This window comes from Sus scrofa, chromosome 15 (assembly GCF_000003025.6).
Source record: "Sus scrofa isolate TJ Tabasco breed Duroc chromosome 15, Sscrofa11.1, whole genome shotgun sequence".
Classification (NCBI taxonomy): Eukaryota; Metazoa; Chordata; class Mammalia; order Artiodactyla; family Suidae; genus Sus; species Sus scrofa.
The window spans coordinates 57,258,254-57,282,140 of record NC_010457.5 but is presented as its reverse complement, the minus strand read 5'-3'; the positions used below and the strand labels follow the sequence as shown (position 1 = coordinate 57,282,140).

General features: G+C 38.8%; 1 protein-coding gene across 2 annotated transcripts in view; it reads right to left on the bottom strand.

Annotated features, from left to right (window-relative positions):
- The window catches only part of ARHGEF4 (Rho guanine nucleotide exchange factor 4), a 117,863-nt gene extending 96,494 nt beyond the window's left edge, over positions 1 to 21,369 (bottom strand). Inside the window, exons 1-2 of one of the 2 annotated variants that reach the window (XM_021075746.1) lie at positions 20,290 to 21,369; positions 8,434 to 8,560 (exon numbers count right to left, since the gene is read on the bottom strand). In XM_021075746.1, coding sequence (XP_020931405.1) covers positions 8,434 to 8,560; positions 20,290 to 20,316 — 154 coding nt within the window. In that variant the 5' untranslated portion in view covers positions 20,317 to 21,369. Of the gene's footprint in view, positions 1 to 8,433; positions 9,054 to 20,289 lie in introns of those variants that run through there. The other variant, XM_021075745.1, reaches the window with a different exon arrangement.

The window sequence follows — 23,887 nt, the reverse complement described above, 5'->3', positions numbered from 1 at the left end:
TGTTCCATTGGTCTGTATGTCTGTTTTGGTACCAGTACCACACTGTCTTGATGACTGTGGTTCTGTAATATTGCCTAAAGTCTGGGAGAGTTATCCTTCCTGCTTGGTTTTTGATCCTCAGAATTGCTTTGGCAATTTTGGGTCTTTTGTGGTTCCATATAAATTTTTGGATATTCTGTTCTAGTTCTGTGAAAAATGTCATGGGTAATTTGATAGGGATTGCATTGAATCTGTAGATTGCTTTGGGTAGTATGGCCATTTTTACAATATTAATTTTTCCAACCCAGGAGCATGGAATATTTTTCAATTTCTTTGACTCCTCTTTAATTTCCTTGATTAATGTTTTATAGTTCTCAGCATATAAGTCTTTCAGCTCCTTGGTCAGATTTATTTCTAGGTATTTGATTTTTGGGGTGCAGTTTTAAAAGGTATTATATTTTTGTATTCCTTTTCTAATATTTCATTGTTAGTATACAGAAATGAGACTGATTTCTGATTGTTAATCTTTTTTTTTTTTTTCACTGTACAGCATGGTGACCCAGTTACACATACATGTATACATACTTTTTCCTCCCATGGTTGTGCTGCAGTGTAAGTATCCAGACATAGTTCTCAATGCTACACAGCAGGATCTCATTGTAAATCCATTCCAAGAGCAATAGTTTGCATCCATTAACCCCAAGCTCCTGATTCCTCCCATTCCCTGCCTGCCCCCCTGGGCAGCCACAAGTCTATTCTCCATGTCCATGATTTTCTTTTCTGTGGAAATGTTCATTTATGCTGTGTATTAGATTCCAGTTATAAGTGATATCATATGGTATTTGTCTTTCTCTTGCTGACTTACTTCACTCAGTGTGAGAGTCGCTAGTTCCATCCATGTTGCTGCAAATGGCATTATTTTGTTCTTTTTTATGGCTGAGTAGTATTCCATTGTGTATATATTCCACATCTTCCTAATCCAATCGTCTGTTGATGGACATTTGGGTTGTTTCCATGTCTTGGCTATCATGAATAGTGCTTCAGTGAACATGTGGGTGCATGTGTCTTTTTTAAGGAAAGTTTTGTGTGGGCATATGATCAAGAGTAGGACTGCTGGGTCATATGGTAGTTCTATGTATAGATTTCTAAGGTATCTCCATACTGTTCTCCATAGTGGCTGTACCAGCTTATATTCCTACCAGCAGTGCAGAAGGGTTCCCTTTTCTCCACAACCCCTCCAGCATTTGTTATTTGTGGACTTACTAATGATGGCCATTCTTACTGGTGTGAGGTGGTATCTCATGGTAGTTCTGATTTGCATTTCTGTAATAAACAGGGATGTTGAGCATTTTTTCATGTGCTTGTTGGCCATCTGTATATCTTTCTTGGAGAACGGTCTATTCAGGTCTTTTGCCCGTTTTTCCATTGGGTTGTTGGCTTTTTTGCTGTTGATGAATGTTAATCTTATATCCTGCTACTTTGCTGAATTTGTTGATCAGTTCCGGTAGTTTTGGGTTGAGTCCTTAGGGTTTTCTATATATCGTTTATCATGTCATCTGCATACAGTGACAATTTTACCTCTTCTCTTCCAATTTGGATACCTTTTATTTCTTTTGTTTGTCTGACTGCTGTGACTAGGACTTCCAATACTATGTTGAATAAAAGTGGTGAGAGGGAGCATCCTTGTCTTGCTCCAGATTTTGGCGGGTAGGCTTTTGGCTTTTCTCCATTGAGTATTATATTGGCTGTGGGCTTGTCATAAATGGCTTTTATTAGGTTAAGGTATGTTCTCTCTATACCCCAGTTCGGTAAGAGGTATTTTTTTTTTTTTAAAGTCATGAATGGATGTTGGATTTTGTCAAAAGCTTTTTCAATATCTATTGAGATGATCCTGTGGTTTTTGACTTTTCTTTTGTTAATGTGGTGTATGACGTTGATTGATTTGTCTTTGTTGTTCCATCCTTGTGAACTTCAGATGAGTCCCACTTGGTTGTAGTGTATGATCTTTTTTATATGTTGTTGGATTTGGTTGGCTAAAATTTCGTTGAGAATTTTTGCATCTATATTCATCAGAGATATTGGCCTATAGTTTTCTTTTTTTCATGGTAGCTTTGTCTCGTTTTGGTATTAGGGTGATGGTGGCATCATAGAATGCCTTTGGGAGTGTTTCTTCTTCTTCAACCTTTTGCAAAAGTTTAAGGAGGGTGGGTATAAGTTCCTCTTTGTATGTTTGGCAGAATTCACCTGTGAAGCCATCTGGTTCTGGGAGTGTTTTTATGACATATTCAATTTCATTTCTAGTGATTGGTCTGTTCAGTTAATCTATTTCTTCTATTTCTTCTTCATTCAGTTTTGGCAGGCTGTAAGTTTCTAGAAAGTTGTCCATTTCTTCTAGGTTGTCAAATTTGTTGGCATACAATTGTTCATAGTATTCTCTTAGGGTTTTTTGTATTTCTGCAGTATCTGTTATGATTGCTACTTTTTATTCCTTATTTTGTTTAATTTGGTTTTTTTCTCTCCTCTTCTTGGTGAGTCTAGCCAGAGGTTTGTCAATTTTGTTTACCTTTTCAAAGAACCAGCTCTTGGTTTGATTGATTTCTTCAACTGTTTTTTAAATCTCTATTTTATCAATTTCCTCTTTGATCTTTATGATTTCCTTTCTTCTGCTGACTTTAGGTTTTGTTTGTTCTTTTTTAAATTCCTTTAGGTGGTAGGTTAAGTTGTTGATTTGAAATTTTTGTTCCTTTCTGAGGAAGGCTTGTATTGCTATGAACTCCCCTCTAAGAAGTTTCCATGTGCACTTGAAAATAATGTGTATTTTGATTTTCTGGTTGTAATGTCTTGCTTTTGTGACATCGCATAGATTTTGAATGGTTGTTTTCATTATTATATGTCTCAAGGTATTTTAAAATTTCCTTCTTTATTTTCTCATTGAGCCATTTATTTTTTATTTAAATTAAATTAAATTAAATATTAAATTTTTTAGGGCTGCACCCGTGGCATATAGAGGTTCCCAGGCTAGGGGTCGAATCAGAGCTATAGCTGCTGGCCTACACCACAGCCACAGCAACGCTGGATCTTTAAACCACTGAGCGAGGCCGGGGATCAAATTCGCAACCTCATGGTTCCTAGTTGGATTCATTTCCGCGGAACCACGACGGGAACTCCTGAGCCATTGGTTTTTCAGTAGGATGTTGTTTAGTCTCCAGGTAGTCAGTTTTTTCTCATTTATTTTCCTGGGGTTCGTTTCTAATTTCATGCCATTGTGGTCAGAGAAGATAACTGAAATAATTTCTATACTCTTACATTTATTGAGGTTAGTTTTGTGCCCCAGTATGTGTTTAATCCTTGAGAAGTTTCCGTGTGCACTTGAAAATAGTGTGTATTCTGATTTTCTGGTTGTAATGTCTGGTTGTAGCAAGTAAGTCTAACTTTCCTATTGTGATATTTAGGATTTCTGTTGTCTTATTGATTTAATGTCTAGAGGCTCTGCCCATTGATGTGAGTGGGGTGTTAAAGTCTCCTACTATTACTGTATTATCATCAATTTCTCTTTTTATGTCTGCTAGTAGTTGTTGTATGTACTTGGGTGCTCCTATATTAGGGGCATGTATATTGATGAGTATAATATCCTCTTCTTGAATTGATCCTTTTATCATTAAACAGTGTCTTTCTTTGTCTTTTTTATGGCCTTCATTTTAAAGTCTGTTTTGTCTGATATGAACATTGCAATTCCTGCTTTTCTGTCTTTTCCATTTGCATGAAATATTTTTTTCTATCCCCTCACTTTGTGTCAATTTATGTGTCCTTTGCCCTAAGGTGAGTCTCTTGTAGGCAACATATTGTAGGCTCTTGTTTTTCCATCCAGTCTGACAATTTATGTCTTTATTGGATCATTCAGTCCATTGACATTTAAGGTAATTTTTGATAAATATGCATTTATTGCCATTTTAAACCTTGTTTTCCCGTTGATTCTATGCTCCTTTATTCCTTTCTCTTTTTTTTTGTTAGATAATTTCCTTTTATTTTATGCTTGTGTCCTTGTCTTTTTAGTTTCTGCGAAGATATTGTTTGATTTTGATTTGTGGTTGCCCTGTTTTTCAAGTATGTCATTCCCTTCCTATATCTGCTTGTTTTAGCCTGATAGTCATATAGGCCCAACACATTCTAAAAAAAAGTATCTAGATTTTCTTACTTTCCTTCCCCATTTTATGATTTTGATGTTCTTTTAAAACATCTTCATGTTTATTCTTTTGCTGTTCCTTGGTTTATCATCACTGTTACAATAGGGTTTTTTTTTTCCCTTTTAGATTTGTATACTGGCTTATCTAATTGATTACTTTCCAACTGTGATTTTCTCCATCCTATTTCTTCTTACTTCTTTTTTATTTAGAGGAGCCCTTTCAGTATTTCTTTTATTTATTTATCTATTTACCTATTTATTGTATTTTTAGGGCTGTACTCATGGGCATGTGGAAATTCCTAGGCTAGGGGTTGAATTGGAGCTGTAGCTGCCAACCTACACCACAGCCATAGCAATGCCAGATCTGAGCCAGGTCTGCGACCTACACCACAGCTCACAGCAAAGGACTGAACATGCATCTTCATGGATGCTAGTTGGGTTGTTACCACTAAGCCACAGTGGGAACTCCCTTTCAGTATTTCTTTTCAATGGATTTAGAACTGCTGTACTCTTTCTGGTTTTTGGTAGAGAAATTTTTTATTTTTCCTCTTTTAAATGACATTCTTGCTGGGTAGAGTATTCTAGGTTACAGATTTTTCCCTTTTAGAGCTTTGAATATATCTTGACTCTCACTTCTCGCCTGTAGTGTTCCTGTAGAGAAGTCAGCTGATAGTCTTATGGGGGTTCCTTTATAATTAACTCTTTTTCTCTTGCTACCCTTAGAATCCTCTTTTTATCTTTATTTTTTGCCATTTTTATTATAATTTGTCTTGGTGTGGGTCTATTTGGGTTCTTATATCTGTTTTAGCCTTAATTTCTTCAAATATATTTTCAACCCCCTTTTCTTTTTCTTCTCCATCTGGAATCCCTATTATGCATAGATTGGCCTGCTTTACATTATCCCATAGATCTTTTATATTGCTTTCATGTTTTTTCATTTGGTTTTCTGTCTGCTGTCCTCATTGGATGATTTCCATTTTTCTATCTTCCAAGTCACTAATTCGTTCCTCTGCATTATTCATCTGCTCTTCAGTGCCTTCAACTCAGCTTGTATCTCTGCAAATGAATTTTTTTTGTCTTTTTGCCTTTTCTAGGGCCACACCCATGGCATATGGAGGTTCCCAGGCTAGGGGTCTAATTGGTGCTGTAGCCACTGGCCTACGCCAGAGCCACAGCAATACGGGATCTAAGCCATGTCTGCAGCCTACACCATAGCTCACGGCAATGCTGGATCCTTAACCCACTGAGCAAGGCCAGGGATCAAACCTGCAACCTCATGGTTCCTAGTCGGATTCATTAACCATGAGCCATGACAGGAACTCCTGGAAATGAATTTTCTAAATTTTCTTGGCTCCTCCTTATATTTTCTAGTTCCTTTCTAAAGTAATCTGCATAACTGTTGATATACTCTCTTAATTCCTTCAGTATTTTCACCATCTCCTTTTTGAACTCAGTGTATGTTAGACTGCAGAGGTCTGTTTGATTGTTTGCTCCTGAGATGAATTTTCCTGCTCTTTTAACTGGGAATGGTTCCTGAGCATCTTCATTTTGCTTACATTTTTCTTATTAGGTGAGTTTAGGGAAAATAACTACTGTAGTCTTGGATGGCTATTTATATGCAAAAGCACCCCTGGGTATTCTGTGAAGGCTTACTATTTATTATTAGGCTCCTGTGCATGCTCCCAGGGAGATAGAGGTAATGAGCAGGGCTAGTAGTCAGTGCCTGGTTGCTGAGCCCTTGACAGTGGCAAGGGAAGATGGCACAGGCAGCTCCTGGGTGCAGGGCCCTGGGAAGTGGCAGTGCCCCACAGGCAGGTGTAGGCAGTGCCTGGAGCATTTGGTAGTGGCAGCAGCTGGGTGTGTGCATTCCCAGGGGAGTTAGAGCAATAACAGGTGGTGCTCAGTTGCAGTGCCCTCCTCTGTGCCAACTCAGAGGTGACTTGGGCCATATGTAGTGCCTCTTCACAGACCCCTAGTAGTGGCAGGCCATGCCCACTTCTGGAGTCTAAGATGACTGAGTTTTCCTCTGCTGCCTGTAGACCATGCAAGAGGCGCCCCATCAAACTCAGCCCATGCAGGAGGAACCACCATCTGTAGCCCGTGCAAGAGGGGCACGTTGCTCACAGCCTGCTCAAGAGGCACCTTGCTGCCCGTAGCCCTGCCCTATGAGTCTGTGTCTGTGCAGAGAAAGATACTGCTATGGCAGTCTGCCCCTCCTCCACTTACCCTCCCCAACAATGGTGCCTTGCTTCTTTTGCGGGCCCAGACTACCTCCCAGGTTCTTTTAGCTATGGTGCTTGGCTCCCCAGCCCTTGGTGCACCACTTTCTAGTCCCTCTGGCTGTCTCCATACAGCCAACCCTAGTCCCTCCCTGGAACTGACCTCCAGAGCCTGAGTCTCAGCATCCAGCTCCTGCCCGGGTGTCTCAGGTTGTAGTGTCCTGGGAGGTGGTACTGATGGTTTGTGAGAGAGAAAAAGGCTCTCTTTCTGCTTTGCCTTCCTTAGTTCAGCTGCTTTGCTTTTCTCTGAGGCTTTGAGGTCCCTCTTTCTCAGCTGATCTCCCTGTCAGGAGGCTTCCCAGGGTGTGGGTTCCTTTCTTCTTTAACAGCTTCCTCTCAGAAGTGCTAGTCCCATCCTGATTCCTTCCCCTACTCCTCTTTTTTTCTTTTGTTCTACCCAGTTACATGGAGGGTTTCTTGCCATTTTTAGAGGTTTAAGGTCTGCCAGCATTCAGTAGATGTTCTGTGCAACTTGTTCTACATGTAGACTTTTTTTTTAATGTGTTTGTGGGAGAAGGCGAATGCCATGCTTTACTCCTCCACCATCCCATCTGATCCCACACCGTTAAATACTTCTAACTCAAGACATACACATGGCCAGTCAGGCCATGAAAAGAGAAATACAAACCAAAACCACAGTGAGATACCATTTTGACCCACTAGTTAGACTAGAATCAATAAATCCGATAGGAGTTCCCACCGTGGCGCAGTGGTTAACAAATCCGACTAGGAACCATGAGGTTGCGGGCCTTGCTCAGTGGGTTGACAATCTGGCGTTGCTGTGAGCTGTGGTGTAGGTCGCAGATGCGGCTTGGATCTGACATTGCTGGGGCTCTAGTGTAGGCTGGTGGCTACAGCTCCGATTCGACCCCTAGCCTGGGAACCTCCATATGCCAAGAAGAAAATGGCAAAAAGACAAAAAAAAAAAAAAAAAAAAAAAAAAAAAGGGTCCGATAAAAAATAGTTGATAAGGATGTGGATGCTAGAGAAATTACACCAGGAATGTAAAATGGTGCAGCTGCTTCAAAAACTAGTTTAGCAGTTCTTCCAATAATTTAAGAGTTAACATCAAGAGTTAATAAGTCAAGACCTGATGGTTGTACTCCCAGGTATATGCATGAAAACGTGTCTTCACTAAAACTTGTACATGAATATTTACAGCAGCATTATTCATAAAAGACAAAACATGGAAAAAATCCAAATGACCACCAGTGGATGAATGGATAAGCAAGTTGTGGTATATCCATACAATGGAATATTATTTGGTCATCAAACAGAATGAAACAAGTGATGACATGGATGCACCTTGAAAACATTCTAAGTAAAAGAAACCAATCACAAAAGACCAGATCATACATGATTCCATTCATATGGAAATCTAGACTAGGGAAATCAGCCACAAGATACAATAAGGATAAAATTGGCTTGAGAAAAAAAAAGTGACTTTGAAACAGTCCCATCCTTGCTCTCACTGAGCTCCCAGTTTCCTTCTGGCAAAAAAAAAATCAGCCTTTTTATAGACAAATATGTGATATGATGCTGTTTGCCATAGATTTTGAGATATCTAAATCTAAATCTAGATCTAAATCTAAATATAATCTCAGGGAGACTGTCATAAAACTCAAGGTAGAGGCTTGTCCCCCAGAAGGGAAAACACCTATGTTTCATCCCTAGATTAAAGACAATTATATATGTAATTCTTTCTTCTGTAAGTTATACCGTATTACAAGTCCCAAGGGATGGTCAGTAGTTCTGCTCAAAATAAAGGAAGGGAGCCAGATTAAGGGATTCAATAATGGAATCTTCCTCAGGCCAAGAATTCCCTATAGGGACCTCTTGCTCATTGAAGGGGTAGAAGACAATGGTTTTATTTCTCACATTCAAGCTATTTCTGCCAGACTAGTAAACATAGCTGTCAACAATGTGCTGTCACATCTTGTCCTTCTTGCCAGGGCACCCGAGTGTGAGATAAAAGACAGGCATGTAACTCACCAATATCAGGTGTGTGCTCTGGCCAGCCTATGTGGTTCAGTCCTGTCGGGGCACTCAGGGAGAATGGATGGCTTCTTCTAGGGATATTCAGAGACTCTGAAGAGGTCATGGTCATCTTCCTCCAACACTGGGAGAGGAGGAAAGAGGCAGAGAGTAAATGAAGAAAAGAGATGACATGTTCATTGCCACATTCTACTTTTCTAATTGCCCAGGACTTTTCCTGTGAGAAGAGCATGCAACCTTAATGCACACAGCTCTGGGAGGTGCTATTGACTTCAAAATACATAGAAAAAAAAAAGAAAGGCTTGTCTTGGGGTCAGTCGTCTGCATCCTGTATGGCCATATGTGGTAACCATGGCAGAATAGGTTGTCATCCAACAAGATATCCAAACTCCCAAATTACCCCAGCTGGTCAGCCACACAGCCTGACATTTCTCCAAAGGCAAATCTTTGTTCTAGCTATCTTCTTGTTGGGGTGCTTAATTAAAATGCAACCCATGAAATCCCTAACACCATCATAAGACAGACACCCTTAGACAGTAAGAACCAGTGTTTCATGGTGTCTTGGGAAGGCAAAGGTATTGTCCCTTCTTTTTTTTTTTTTGCCTTTTTTAAAAAAGGGCTACACCTGTGGCATATGGATGATCCCAGGCTAAGAGCTGAATCAGTGCTACAGCTGCCAGCCTACACTATAGCCACAACAACATGGGATCTGAGCCACAACCACCACCTATACCACAGCTCACAGCAACACTAGACCTTTAACTCACTGAGAAAGGCCAGGGACTGAACATGGATCCTCATGGATACTAGTCAGGTATGTTACCGCTGAGCCACAGTGGGAACTTCTTGTCCCTTTCTTTATCATCCCATTATCCAGAAATACACTTGGCCCCTCCAGATTTTGTCTACTTTATAAAGTTATCAAATTTACTTAAAAATTGTGCCAGGTATTCAAATAAATGTTCCATTTTTTTTGTATTCTACACAAATTAAACAGTGCTTAGAAGATTCTTCTAATGATTTATGAAAACATAAATATACAAATAAGGATTAAGATGGAAGTAAGATACCCCACTACATCTCTTCCATTTGGATACAACTAAAAACCTTGGACAGATGTATAAGTCAGTTACCTGGACTCTGAAAGTAGTCCAGGTAATTAGTTACCTGGACTCTGAAAGTAGTCCAGGTAACTTACTCTGAAATTTACTCTCTAAATTGTAGCTGGTGGGTTGGGGAAGGAAGCCAGTATTTGAAGTTATACTAATCCTCAGGTGAGTTTCCTTTTTTTGTGGTCCCTGTGGTATCCTCTGGCCTGAACTTGACAGCAGCATAAAACTGGGTATGGACAAAAAGCACTCCAGAAGAAGCCCTCTTTGGCTTGAAGAAAGGGAAAAGGGACCCCAAGGGTATGAGGAAATGGGAAAATCCTCTATGTTGTCATTTCATCCCACCCCTGACATTCAGGAAATCCCACCATAGCATATGGCAGTGATGGCCAGGAAGGCACCTAAAACCCTGAGAGAGGGAATCATTTATGACCAGGGGAACTGTAGCCCCAAGAGCAAGGGGAGAATCCCTACTTTTTCTCTGTTCTCCTGCCACTTGGCTCCTGAAGCAGGCATAGTAGCAGGAAGAATATGGAAGAGTGGAGAAATTAAAACCTAGCTTTTTAGCAAAAAGATTTGGAACAGGGGAACCCCTGGAAGCCAAGAAGTGTCTAAAAGAATGCAGAAAATGATACCATAAAGTTGTTTGTGAAGTCCTGCACTTAACCTCAAACTGTGCTTGAGTGGATCTGACGCTCAACAGAATACTAAAGTCTTTGAGAACAAATTATGGGATATGACATTTTGCAGGTCTCAGATTGGTGATCCACTTTATCCAAATAGCATGGAAAACACCTTGAAAACTGAGCTGACATATGAAACATAGCCACTGAAGGCCAGTAAAAACTTGTAGCCTAAACTGGATCAGTTGCCTTAAAAACTTAATTATTATTTTCCATAGAAACTAAATAAGGCCCAAAGTCTCATAATATTCAAAATGTCCAAGATACAATCCAACATTATTTGATATACAAAGAAATATGAAAATCTCAATAACTTGTAAGGGAAAGGCAATCAACAGATGGCAGTGTTGGAATTACAAAGGATTTTAAAAGAAGCTGACATAACTGCTATAAGAAGTAAGTGTGAAATGAATGGAAAATAACATCAGGGAAATATATACAAAAAAGAATGAAACTGAAACATTAAGACTGAAAAATAGCTAAAATTAAAAATTTACATTGATGGACCTTGAGAGCTTTATGCTAAGTGAAATAAGCTGACAAGAAAGAGAAAGACTATATGATCTTACTTTGATGGAATCTCATCAAAGTTGGTATAGAGAAAAATTTCTGAACATAATAAAGCCCACTTATGATAAAGCCATAGCTATTATACTCAATGTGTAAAACCTGAAAGCTATTCTTTCCTCTAGGATCAAGAACAAGGCAAGAATGCCCACTCTCACATTTGTTTAACATACTATGGAAGTCCTAGCCATAGCAATCAGACAAGAAAAAGAAATAAAAGTCATCCTAATTAGGAAGGAAGAAGTAAAACTGTCACTATTTGAAGATGACATGATACTATATATAGAAAACCTTGAAGTACCCACCAAAAATAAATGAATTCAATAAAGTTAAAGGATGCAAGATTTATCTGTTGCTTTTCTATTTACTAATAATTAACTATGAAAAAGAGAAAGAAAACAATCACATTTACAATTGTATCAAAAAGAATAAAATACCTAAGAATAAATTTAACCGAAGAGAAACCTATACTTCAAAAACTATAAGACATGGATAAAGTAAACTGAAGATAGTACAAATAAATGGAAAGGAATCTTATATTTATGGATTGGAAGAATTAATATTGTTAAAATATCTAAACTACCCAAAGCAATCTACAGATTAAATGTAATACCTATCAAAATATTCATGATATTTTTTACAGAACAAGAACAAATAAATAATCCTAAAATTTGTATGGAACAACAGTAGGCCCAGAATAGATAAATCATTCTTGAGAAATAAGAACAAAGCTGAGTTGTCATGCTTCCTGACTTCACATTATTCTACAAAGCTACAGTAATCAAAGCAGCATGGTATTGGCACAAAAACAGACTCATGGATAAGTGGCCATATTAGAGAGCCCAGAAACAAACCATTCACATATGTTCAATTAATCTATTACAAAGGTGGTGAGAATATACAATAAACAGTCACTTAAATAGTGCTGGGAAAACCGAGCAGCTACATGTAAATAAATGGGTTTAAAACATTTCCTCACACCATATACAAAAATAAACTCAAAAGATCAAGAATTATAAAACTCCAGTAGGAAAACATAGGCAGTATACTCTTTGATGTAGGCCTAAGCAATAATTTTTTGGGGGTCTATCTCCTCAGGCAAGGGAAAAAAAAGCAAAAAACAAAACGAATGGGACCTAGTCAAACTTAAAAGTTTCTGCACAGTGAAGGATACCATCAACAGAATGAAAAGGCAACCTACTGAATGGGAGAAGATGTTTTAAAATGATATGTCTGATATACAGTTAATATCCAAAATATATAAATAGCTCATACAACTCAGTATCAGAAAAGCAAACAACTCAATTAAAAAAGAGCAGAGAACCTGAATAGGCATTTTTCCAAAGATGATATACAGCTGGCCAACAGGAACCTTAAAATGTATTCAACATCTCTAATTATTAGAGAAATATAATTGAAAACCACAGTGAGGTATCCTCTTACACTTGTCAGAATGGCTATTGTCAAAAAGACAACAAATAAATGTTGGTGAGGATGTGGAGCAAGGCAACCCTAGTATACTGCTGGTGGCAATGTAAATTGGCACAGCCATAGTGGAAAATAGTATGGAGATTCCTTAAAAATTAAAAATAGAACTACTATATGATCCAGCAACTCCACTCCTGGGTATATATCCAAAGAAAACAAAAATTCAAAAAGATATATGCACCCCCAGTGTTCTTGGCAGTATTATTTAAAATAGTCAAGGTATGGAGTTCCTGTCGTGGCTCAGAGGTTTAACAAACCTGACTGGCATCCATAATGCATGGCAGGTTCAATCCCTGGCCTTGCTCAGTGGGTTAAGAATCCGGCATTGCTGTGAGCTGTGGTGTAGGTTGCAGACGTGGCTCAGATCCTGCGTTTCTGTGGCCCTGGAGTAGGATGGCGGCTACAGCTCTGATTGGACCCTTAGCCTGAGAACCTCCATATGCTGCAAGTGCAGCCCTATAAAGAGAGAAAGACAAAAAAAATAGTCAAGGTATGGAAGCAGTCTGTTCATACCAACAGATAAACAGATGAAGAAGATATGATACACACACACACATACACATACAGAGGAATAATACTCAGCCACAAAACGAGTGAAATTTTGCTGTTTACAACAACATGGGTAGGCCTGGATGCTTACTGAAATAAGTCAGAGATAGATACTGTATGTTTTCACTTACTTGCGGAATCTAAAAAAATAAAATGAATGAATATAACAAAACAGAAACAGATTCAAATATACAGAGAACAAAATAGTGGTTAATAGTGGGGAGGGGGTGGAGAGAGGGGCAAGATAGGGGAAAGGGGATTAAGAGGTACAAACCACTAAGTATAAAATAGATAAGCACAGCATAGTGAGAAATATAGCCATTATTTTATAATAACTTTATATGGAGTGTAAACTCTAAAAATATTGAATCATTGTGCTGTATAGCTGGAACTAACATAATATTTTAAATCAACTGAATGTACTTCAAAAAATGTATGTATTGGGGGAAAAATGTAATTGTAATGTATACATGTAAGGATAACCTAACCCCCTTGCTGTACAGTGGGAAAATAAAAAAATTATATAAAAAAATGTATGTAGAGAAAACACAAGACAATTGTATTTTAATAGTGGGGATGGTAAATGAACCTCAGTGGTAGTAAAATTATTACAGTTCATTGGAAGTGGTAAAATGTTGATAACAGTAGACTGTGATAAGTTATGTATGCAATACTTTTAGCAACCACCATGAAAACCATACAGAACAATATATTAATAATACTATAAATAAATTATGATGGAATTCTAAAAACTCATGTAACTGACAGAAAGAATATTGAGAAATGGAACGATCAGAAAACAAAATGACAGACTTAAGCCCTAACACAATAATTATTTCAAATGTTAAGTGTCAAAATACACCAATTAAAAGACAGTGATAGAGTTCCCATTGTGGCTCAGCAGGTTAAGAACCGGTCGTAGTGTCCATGAGGATACAGGTTCCATCCCTAGCCTCGCTTGATGGATTATGGATCTGATGTTGCTGCAAGTTGCACTGTAGGTCGCAGATGTAGCCCAGATCCAGTGTTGATGTGGCTGTGGTACAGTCCAGCAGCTGCAGCTTCGACTGACCCTTAGCCCAGGAACTACCTACCATATGCTGCAGGTGCAGCCATGAAAAGAAATTTTTTTTTTAATTAAAAAAGAAGCAAAGATAAGCAGAATGGATAAAGTAAAAAGGATCCAACAATATGCCTATAAGAAATTCACCTCAAATCAATGACAGGTTGACAAAAAAAAAAAAAAAGGATGAAAAAAGGTATATGTAATCATTAATTTTAAAAAAGTAGTGATATTAATATCAAAGTAGACTTCAGAAAGAATACCAATTTTATACAGTCTGTTCAAGAATACAGAAAAGGAGTGAATACTCCCTAACTCAGTTTATGAGGTTCACATTACCCTGATACCAAAACTATTGAAAAACAGAACAAAAGTGAAAACCCCAGTTCCATATCTCTCATGAGCTTAGGTGCAAAAGACCTCAACAAAATATTAGCAAATTAATCTAGCAATGTATAAAAATTATATGTTTCATGTATACTGCATGACCAAGTGGGATTTATTCTAGGTAGACAAGGCTGATTCAACATACTGAAACTCAGTATAATTTATCATGTCAAGAGGCTAAAGAGGAAAAAACAAAATGATCAATTGACACAGAAAAAGCTTATGAAAAAAAATCTAACACACATTTATGATTTTGAAAAAAAATCTCAGCAAACTAGGAATAGAGAGGAAGTTTATCAACTAATTCTATTTAAAATTCTGCAGCTAGCCTTATAGTTAAGGGTGAAAGATTGAAACATATCCTATTACAACAGGGAAGAAGGCAAGGATATGCACTTTTTCCACTCTTATATTCAACACAGCATTGAAATTCCTAGCTACTGCAATGAGGCAAAGGGGGAAAATATACAAATTTGAAAGGAAAAATAAAATTGTCCCTGCCTGCAGAGATGATATGACTGTCTGCATAACCCAAGGAGTCTTTACAAAAAATTCCTGGAATTAACAAATGAATTCAACAAGGTAAAAGGAAATATTATTAACACAGAGTCAATAATATTTCAATAGTCTAAGAATCAATTTGTGGAAAATCAAATTAAGATGATAATGCTATTTATAATAATTCCTAAGAAAATTAAATATGAAGGTATACATTTTAAAAGTGTATAGAATCTATATCTTACATGTATAAATTTCTAAATAATACAAAAAAAATACTAGTAAGTACATTCAGTAAATTTGCAGGATTCAAAATCAATTTATAAATATCCATTGTATTTCTACACACTAGCAACGAACAATCTAAAAATGAAATTAAAAAATTCCATTTGCAATACCATTAAAAACAATAAAACACTTTGGGAAACACTGAAATGTTTTTTATGGATTAACAAGGAGAAGCATAACTTGCACAGTGAACATTACAAAACACTGTGAAAATCAATAAAGGAACACCTAAAAAAAAAATCAAACAATACTCTGTGTTCATGGATTCAAACATGTGATATTGTTAAGAAGGCAATATTCTTCAGAATAATCTCCAGATTCAGTATAATCCTATCAATATTCCAGTCACCTTTTTTTCCCCAACAAATGAAATAGCTGATCCTAAGATTCATTTGGAATTATAAGGGACAGCAAACAGCCAAAATAATCTTGAAAAATAATGAAGAGGACTCATATATCTCATCTTCAAAACTTAATACAAAGCTACAGTAATTAAAGCAGTGTGATACTGGCAAAAGGGCAGATGAATAGACCAATGGAATAGACTTGAGGGTACAGAAATAAACCTATACCACTAAGGCATTTAATTTTTTTTTTTTACAAAGGTGCCAAGATTGACACCAGAAGTCAAGGAGTTCCTGTCGTGGCTTAGCGGTTAACAAACCCAACTAGCATCCATGAGGATGCAGGTTTGATCCCTGGCCTCACTCAGTGGGTTAAGGATCTGGCGTTGCCATGAGCTGTGATGTAGGTTGTAGACACAGCTCAGATCCCACGTTGCTGTGGTTGTGGCACAGGCTGGCAGCTACAGCTCCGAATGGACCCCTAGCCTGGGAACCTCCATATGCCACGTGTGCAGCCCTAAGAGACAGAAAAAGAAAAAAGAAACTTGAAATCAACCACAGAAAGATAAAATAAGGAAAAAAAAAAAGACTACATTCAGACTAAACAACATGCTACTAAAAAATTGGGTTAATAATGAAATCAAAGATGAAATTTAAAATACTTTGAGACAAATGACAATGAAACTACAACCATGCAAAATCTATGAGAAGCAGCAAAAGCATTCCTTAGAGGGAAGTTCAGAGTGATACAAGTCTTCCTCAAGACCCAAGAAATATCTCAAATAAACAACCCAACCTAACCACCTAAAAGAGTTAGAAAAAGAAGAACCAACAAAACCTAAAGCCAGCAGAAGTAAATAAATAATAAGTATCAGAGAGGAAATCAATAAAATAGAGATTGAAAAAAAAAAAACAGAAAAAAATCAATAAAACCAAGAGCTGATTTTTGGAAAAGATAAACAAAATCAACAAACCTCTGGCTGGTTTCACCAAGAACAGAGAGCCCAAATAAACAAAAAAAGAAATGAAAGAGGAGCAATACAACTGACACTGCAGAAATAAAAAAAAAAAATCGTAAGCGAATACTATGGGGAGTTCCTGTTGTGGCGCAATGGAAATGAATCTGACTTGTATCCATGAGGATGCAGGTTTGATCCCTGGCCTTGCTCAGTGGGTTGGGGAATCCGGTGTTGCTGTGAGCTGTGGTTTAGGCTGCAGATGTCGCTCAGATCCCACGTTTCTGTGGCTGTGGTGTAGGCTGGCAGCTGTAGTTCCAATTCAACCCCTAGCCTGGGAACTTCCATATGCTGTAGACATGGCCCTAAAACTCAACAAAACAAAACAAAACAAAACAAAAAAAGCAAGAGAATACTATGAACAATTATATGCCAACAAATAGGACAACCTAGATGAAGTGGACAAATTTCTAGAAACATACAGCCCATCAAAACTGAATCAAGGACTAAAGGATGATTTGAACAGACCTATCATTGGAAGTGAAATAGAATCTGTAATTAAAAAGCTTTCTACAAACAAAATTCCAGGACCCAATGGCTTCACAGTGGAATTCTATCAAACATACAGAGAAGAACTTATACTGATCTTTCTTAAACTCTTACAAAATATTGAAGAGAAGGGAACACTCCCAAAGACATTCTATGAAGCCATCATCACTGTGATACCAAAAACCAGACAAAGACATTACCAACAAGAAAATTTCAGGCTATTATCTTTGATGAATACAGAGGCAAAAAAAAAACAAAAAAAAACTCAACAAAATATTAGCAAACCGAATCCAACAACACATAAATAGGATCATACACCATGCTTGAGTTGGATTCATTCCAGGGTCACAAGGATGTTTCAACGTATGCAAATCCAGCAATGTGATACACCATATCAGCAAAATAAAAACCAAAAACAACATGATCATCTCAATAGATGTAGAAAAAGTATTTGATAAAATTCAGCATCCATTCATGATAAAAACTCTCACCTAAGTGGTCAAAGAGGGAACATATCTCAGCATAATAAAAGCCATTTATGACAAACTCACAACCAACATAATACTCAATGGTGAAAAGCTGAAAGACTTCCCACTAAAATCTGGAACAAGACAAAGATGCCCACTCTGACAACTTCTATTGAACACAGTATTGGAAGTCCTAGCCATAGCAACCAGATAACAAAAAGAAATAAAAGTATTCAGATTGGAAGAGAAGAGGTAAAACTGTTATGTATGCAGATGACATGATACTCTAAACCCTAAAGACGACACAAAAAATATTAGAACTGGTAAATGAATTCAGCAAGGTAGCAGGACACAAGATTAACATATAGAAATCTGTTAAATTTCTTTACACTATCAGTGAGATATCAAAAAGGGAAAGGTAAAAAAAAATTCCCTTTTAAAATTGCATCAAAAAAATACTTAGGAATAAAGCTGACCAAGGAGGTGAAAGACTTACATGCTGAGAACTACAAAACATTGATAAAGGAAACTGAAAATGATTCAAAGAAATGGACAGATGCACCATGCTCTTAGATTGGAAGAATTAATATTGTTAAAAGGGCCATACTCAAAAGATTTCAAAACCAAACTTATGGTTATCAAAGGGGAAGGAGATGGGAGGGATAAATCAGGAATATGGAATTAACATATACACACTACTATATATAAAATAGATAATCAACAGGGACCTACTGTATAGCACAGGGAACTCTACTGTGTATTCTGTTATAACCTACATGGGACAAGATTCTGAAAAAAAATGGATATATGAATATGTATAACTGAATCACTATGCTGTACACCTGAAACTAACACAATATTAGTTGTTATATTGTACAGCTATTATTGTAAATGAACTATATTTCCATAGAAAGGAAAGTGAAGGGCAACCTACAGACAGGAGAAAATATTTGTAAATCACTTATTTGACAGGAGTCTAGTATCCACATATATGAAGAACTCCTACAGCTGAACAAAAAGACAAATACCCCAATTAAAAAATGGGCAAAGGACTTGAATAAACATTTCTCCAAAAAAGGATATTTATGGCCAGCAAGTACATGAAAATATGCTCAACATTAGTCCCCAGGAAAATGCAGATCCAACCACAATGAGGTACCATTCAGACCCACTAGGACGGTATAATTTAACCAAAACAACACAAACAAGTGTTGGGGAGGATGTGGAGAACTCTCAATACCTGTAAAATGTTAATAGAAATGTAAAACGGGGAGGAAATTTCATAGCCATTAAGCAGTCAGAACCCACTTCTCCTTCCTGACAAGCACTAATCTGCCTTCTGTCCCTATAGATTTACCTATTTACCCATGGACATGTCATATAAATGGAATTAAAATACGTGGCTCAGTGGTAATGAACCTGACTAGTATCCATAAGGATATGGGTTCAGTCCTGGCCTTGCTTAGTGGGTTAAGGATCTGGCTTTGCAGTGAGCTGTGGAGGTTGCAGACATGGCTTGGATCTGGCATTGCTGTGGCTGTGGCATAGGCCGGCAGCTACAGCTCTGATTGGACACCTAGCCTGGGAACTTCCATAAGAAGCAGGTGTGGCCCTAAAAAGACCGAAAAAAAAAAAAAAAAAAAAGAAATGTAAAATAGTTTTGAAAACAGTTTGGCAGTTCCTCAGAAAGTTAATCATGACAATCAGCATGTGTCCCAACAATTCCACTCTTATGTATATACTTCAAAAGATAGAAAACATGTTTTCACACAGATGTTCCTGACAGCACTACTTAACAATAGCCAAAAGGTGGAGACAACTCAAATATCTATCAATAGATGAAAGGGTAACAAAAACAAACATCCATACAATGGATCATAAAAAGGGACAAAGTGCTGTGATATGCTACAATATAGATGAACTTTGGAAACTTGCTAAGTGATAGAAGCCAGGCATAAAAGGTCACATATTTTAATTCCATTTATATGACATGTCCATGGGTAAATAGGTAAATCTATAGGGACAGAAAGCAGATTAGTGCTTGTCAGGGTCTGGGAAGGAGAAGGGTTCTGACTGCTTAACGGCTATGAAATTTCCTTTTAAGATGATGAGAATGTCTTGTAACTAGATAAGGATGAGGCCTACAAAATGTTGTTAATCTACTAAAACCCACCAAACTATATGATTTAACATGGTTCATTTTTATATAATGTGAATTTCACCTCAATTTAAAAAAAATGGGTATTCAGGGATGAGGTGAGCCTCAGGGATGTGTACTTCAAATATACTTGATAATAAAAAATATTTTTGTCTTATAAAGGAAAGAACCAGAAACAGTCAGGGATTGGGTAAAAATTATGCTTTATAAACTATGCAGTCATTTTTAAATAGATGACAGTTTCATGTATCTATTTCACCTCTGCAGAGGATGGCCACAGGGAGACGCCTCCACAACCTGGGAGCATCCCTCAGTGCTCCATGGTGTCAAAATGTCTCTAGAGAGAAAACCTAATTCTCTCTATATAATTTTAAGTAATCTAATTAAGATTGTTATGTTGCAAAATCGTGTACCTTTATGAGTATTAGAGCTAATACTGTCCCGATATTAATAACACATTGTTTGACGCAGAGTAGGTCCTCAGCAAATGTTAATTACTATGGAAAGGGCTTGAGGGGTCCCACTTCTTCAGTTCTGCTCCACTGCCTTGCACATGGGCTGGATGCAGGCAAAGACATACTGCAGAGAGGGAGGAAGGAGCCACAGCCACCATAGCTCTCAGACACATTACCTGCAGCCTGTACTGGGGCAAAGGGGAGGAAGAGGGCAGGAAATAAATGCAAGCCACTGCCTTGGAAGAGGGGGTACCAGGCTAAGTCTGCTGACGATGGCACCTGAGCAGCTTACCGGGACTCCATCTTTATGTGCATGCATCTTCCTCTCAAACTGCTTCTTCAACTTCCTTCTCTGTGTCTTCTCCAGCCACAGGTCATCTAAGCTGATGTGTGAGCGCTGATGGATGCTCCCAGGTTGTGGAGGTGTCTCCCTGGGGCCGTCCTCTGCAGAGGCGAAAGGGAGGGTCCATGTCCGTCTCTCAGTGGTAGAGAAGGGCCCCTGAGCTGGCTCAGCGTGAAAAGTATTCTGTCCTTGGGAGCAACTGGGCTTCTTGCCTGGTTGTTCTTCCCATAGCACGTGGTTCTAGAGAACAGAGAGGAGAACGTATCAACCGGGCACAGTGTCCTTTCTCTGTTCAGTTTCTTTTGGGTATAATCCCATGTTTTGCTTAATCCCCAAAATACAGATTCCAGTGAAGTTCTTTGTTCATAGTAATTTTGGAAAATGTGAAGATTAGGAACAAAACCAATTTTGTTTGTTAAAACTTCTACTTTCAAGACTATTTCAAAAAATCAAATTTCCCACCTTGATTAAAGAATTAGGTCTTGAAAGAAATTACTGAGCTTGACATGCTCATTAGAAATACTTTTTAAGGGTCAGTGGTTGAAGCAAAAAGCTCTTATTTAAACAGATTCGCCTGAGAACAGAACTTGAACAGAAGCACACTAGGGCACTTACTATATCCTTCATCATACAGACATTAACTAGATGTGGGCATGCTGCACTTTCCTTATCTCTGTTGCCACCACTTTGTCCTGGGTTGCAGTTATCCACTCTGGATAACTGAATTTGAAAGGAAAATTTGTCCACATGAACAGAATACTCTGGTTTTGTGTTGCACACCCATCTCTCTGTCCTCTGAAACCAACCCACCACTCTAGGAGCAGAAACCTTTCTCCTATGTGTTCTGAAAGTCTCACAACCCTCCACCCCCAGTTCCACTCTAGTGGACAGTGGACACCTCCTTCTCAGCATTTTTGGAACATCATTCCCATTTGGGGTACACTATTTGGTGGAAACAAAGGTGAACTTTCTCTTAACTATTTCAAGAGGCTATCTTAAAAAAATGGACACGTGTACGGAATTCCCATCATGGCTCAGTGGTTCACAAACCCAACTAGCATCCATGAGGACTCAGGTTCGATCCCTGGCCTCTTGCTCAGTGAGTTAAGGATCTGGTGTTGCTGCAAGCTGTGGTGTAGATCTCAGATGTGGCTTGGATCCCACGTTGCTGTGGCTCTGGCATAGGCTGGTGGCTACAGCTTGGATTGTACCCCTAGCCTGGAAACCTCCATGTGCCAGGGGTGCAGCCCTAGAGAGCCCCCCCCCCAAAAAATGGACACGTGTATTTGTGTGATATGTGTGTGTGTGTGTGATATGTGTGTGTGTGTGTGTGTGTGTGTGTGTGTGTGTGGAGAGAGGGAAGAAGGTAGAGGAGAAAGGGGAGGCATAATTAGTGCATAATGCTTTGGGTGTATGGCCTGGGAAGTGAGATTTGTCAAAGCTTGCCAGGTGATTCTAATATGCACCCGAGGTTGAGAATCACTGTATTTTTTAGGTGCCCAACTATTGCTTTAATTTTATTTATTTATTTATTTATTTATTTTTTGTCTTTCTGCTATTTCTTGGGCCGCTCACGTGGCATATGGAAGTTCCCAGGCTAGGGGTCGAATTGGAGCTGCAGCCACCAGCCTACGCCAGAGCCACAGCAACGCTGGATCCGAGCCACATCTGCAACCTACACCACAGCTCACGGCAACGCCGGATCGTCAACCCACTGAGCAAGGACAGGGACCAAACCCGCAACCTTATGGTTCCCAGTCGGATTCGTCAACCACTGCACCACGACGGGAACTCCTATTGCTTTAATTTTAAACAGTGCTTTTTCCTTGGTTCTCTCTCAACTCCACTGTGAGCTAGAAAGGGCTGGTATATTATTCATAGCTTACAGATAACGTCATAGAAACTCAGCTTAAGTGATTGCCTGAGTTCACTCAGCTCCTGTGTGTTGATGCTGGAACATGGTTTTGAGCTGTATGGGTCCACTTATGGATTGTTTTTCAATAGTAAATAGTACAGTAGTACATGATCCATGGATGGTTGAATCCCTGGATGCGGAACTGTAGATATGGAGGCTGTCTGTGAAGTTATATACTTGGGTGTTCCTCTGCACAAGGTGGAACCCTTGTGTTTTTCAGGGTCAACTGTATTCTTGTGATTCTAATCCCATGGGCTTTGATAATTCAACATTGTATAAATTTCTATTGTTTCATAGATAGAAATAACATCTCCATAACTAAGCAAGGACCACACCTCAGACTCTTTTATAACTTTCCAGGTCCCCACCAAGGGAATGGATATTGACTGAGCACATTTTTCTGCAACAACTCCTGCTGTGCATTTTGTGTGCACTGCATAGGGAAGTTGTCCTCCTAAAGCTTTCAGTGAGTAAATGACATAGACCTGCCCTGAAGGAAGCCAGGCCCCCCTCTGCTGGAGCTGCCACAGGAAAGCTCTTATTGCCACTCAAGACGAACTCATTTATTTTCAAATAAAAGAAAACATGGACTTTTCCAACTCCCTAGGCTTCTACCAGCCTATACCTGAGTTGGCAGAGACCTATTAATGGCATCAGTCATAGTTTTAGCCTCAACTTTCGCATTATCAGATTTTAGAAGAGTACCTTTTTCATTGCTTGGTTATAGGCCTTTAGAGAGAGAATTCTGGCTGTAGACTGGTGTTCTTTTTTTTTTGACTTTTTTTCTTTTTCTTTTTAGGGCTGCACCTGGGGCATATGGAAGTTCCTGGGTTGGCAACTGAATCAGAGCTGCAGCTGAGGCCACAGCCACAGCCACAGTAACACCAGATCTGAGCCACTGCAGTTCACGGCAATGCCGGATTATAACCCTCTGAGCGGAGCCAGGGATCAAACCTGCATCCTCATGGAGACTATGTGGGGTTCTTAACCCACTGAGCCACAACAGGAACTCCCCAGACTGGTGTCGTAAGTGCAAGACTTTGCCTTTATTTTTTCCAAAAGCCTTATGGAAATAAGGGTTAGCTTCCCTTCCTCCCCTTTCTCCACTGTGGGGATGCTACTAGGGCTATATATCCATTTACTTATCAAGGAGCTTTGATTTTTAGGATAAAAAGTCTTTGTTCTGGTGTTATTAGTAAAAGCAGTATTTTTAAGTGTGGTTCTGGACCACCAGTAGCACCTAGTGTGGTGGGAAGCCCCCAAAACCTCTCCATCTGGATGGAGGCCCCTGTATGATCTCCCCGTGAAGATGGGCTGGACCTGGTGACTGACTTGTAATAGACAGACTGTGGTAGAAATGACGGGGTGTCATTTCCAAGAGTAGGTTATAAAAAGGTTATGGCTTCTACTTGGGGGTGCCTCCCAGACCCCTTGCTCTGGGAGAAGCCAGGTGACATACTGTGAAAAGGACAGTGGAGAGGCTCACATGGCAAGGAACTGATGTCTCCAGCCAAAAGCCAGCAGGGATCAGATGCCTGTCAACAGCCACCTGAGTGAATGTGGAAACAAGACATCCTGCAGTGTAGCCTTGAGCTGAGCACAGCTCCTGCCAATGCCACAACTTCAGCCTTG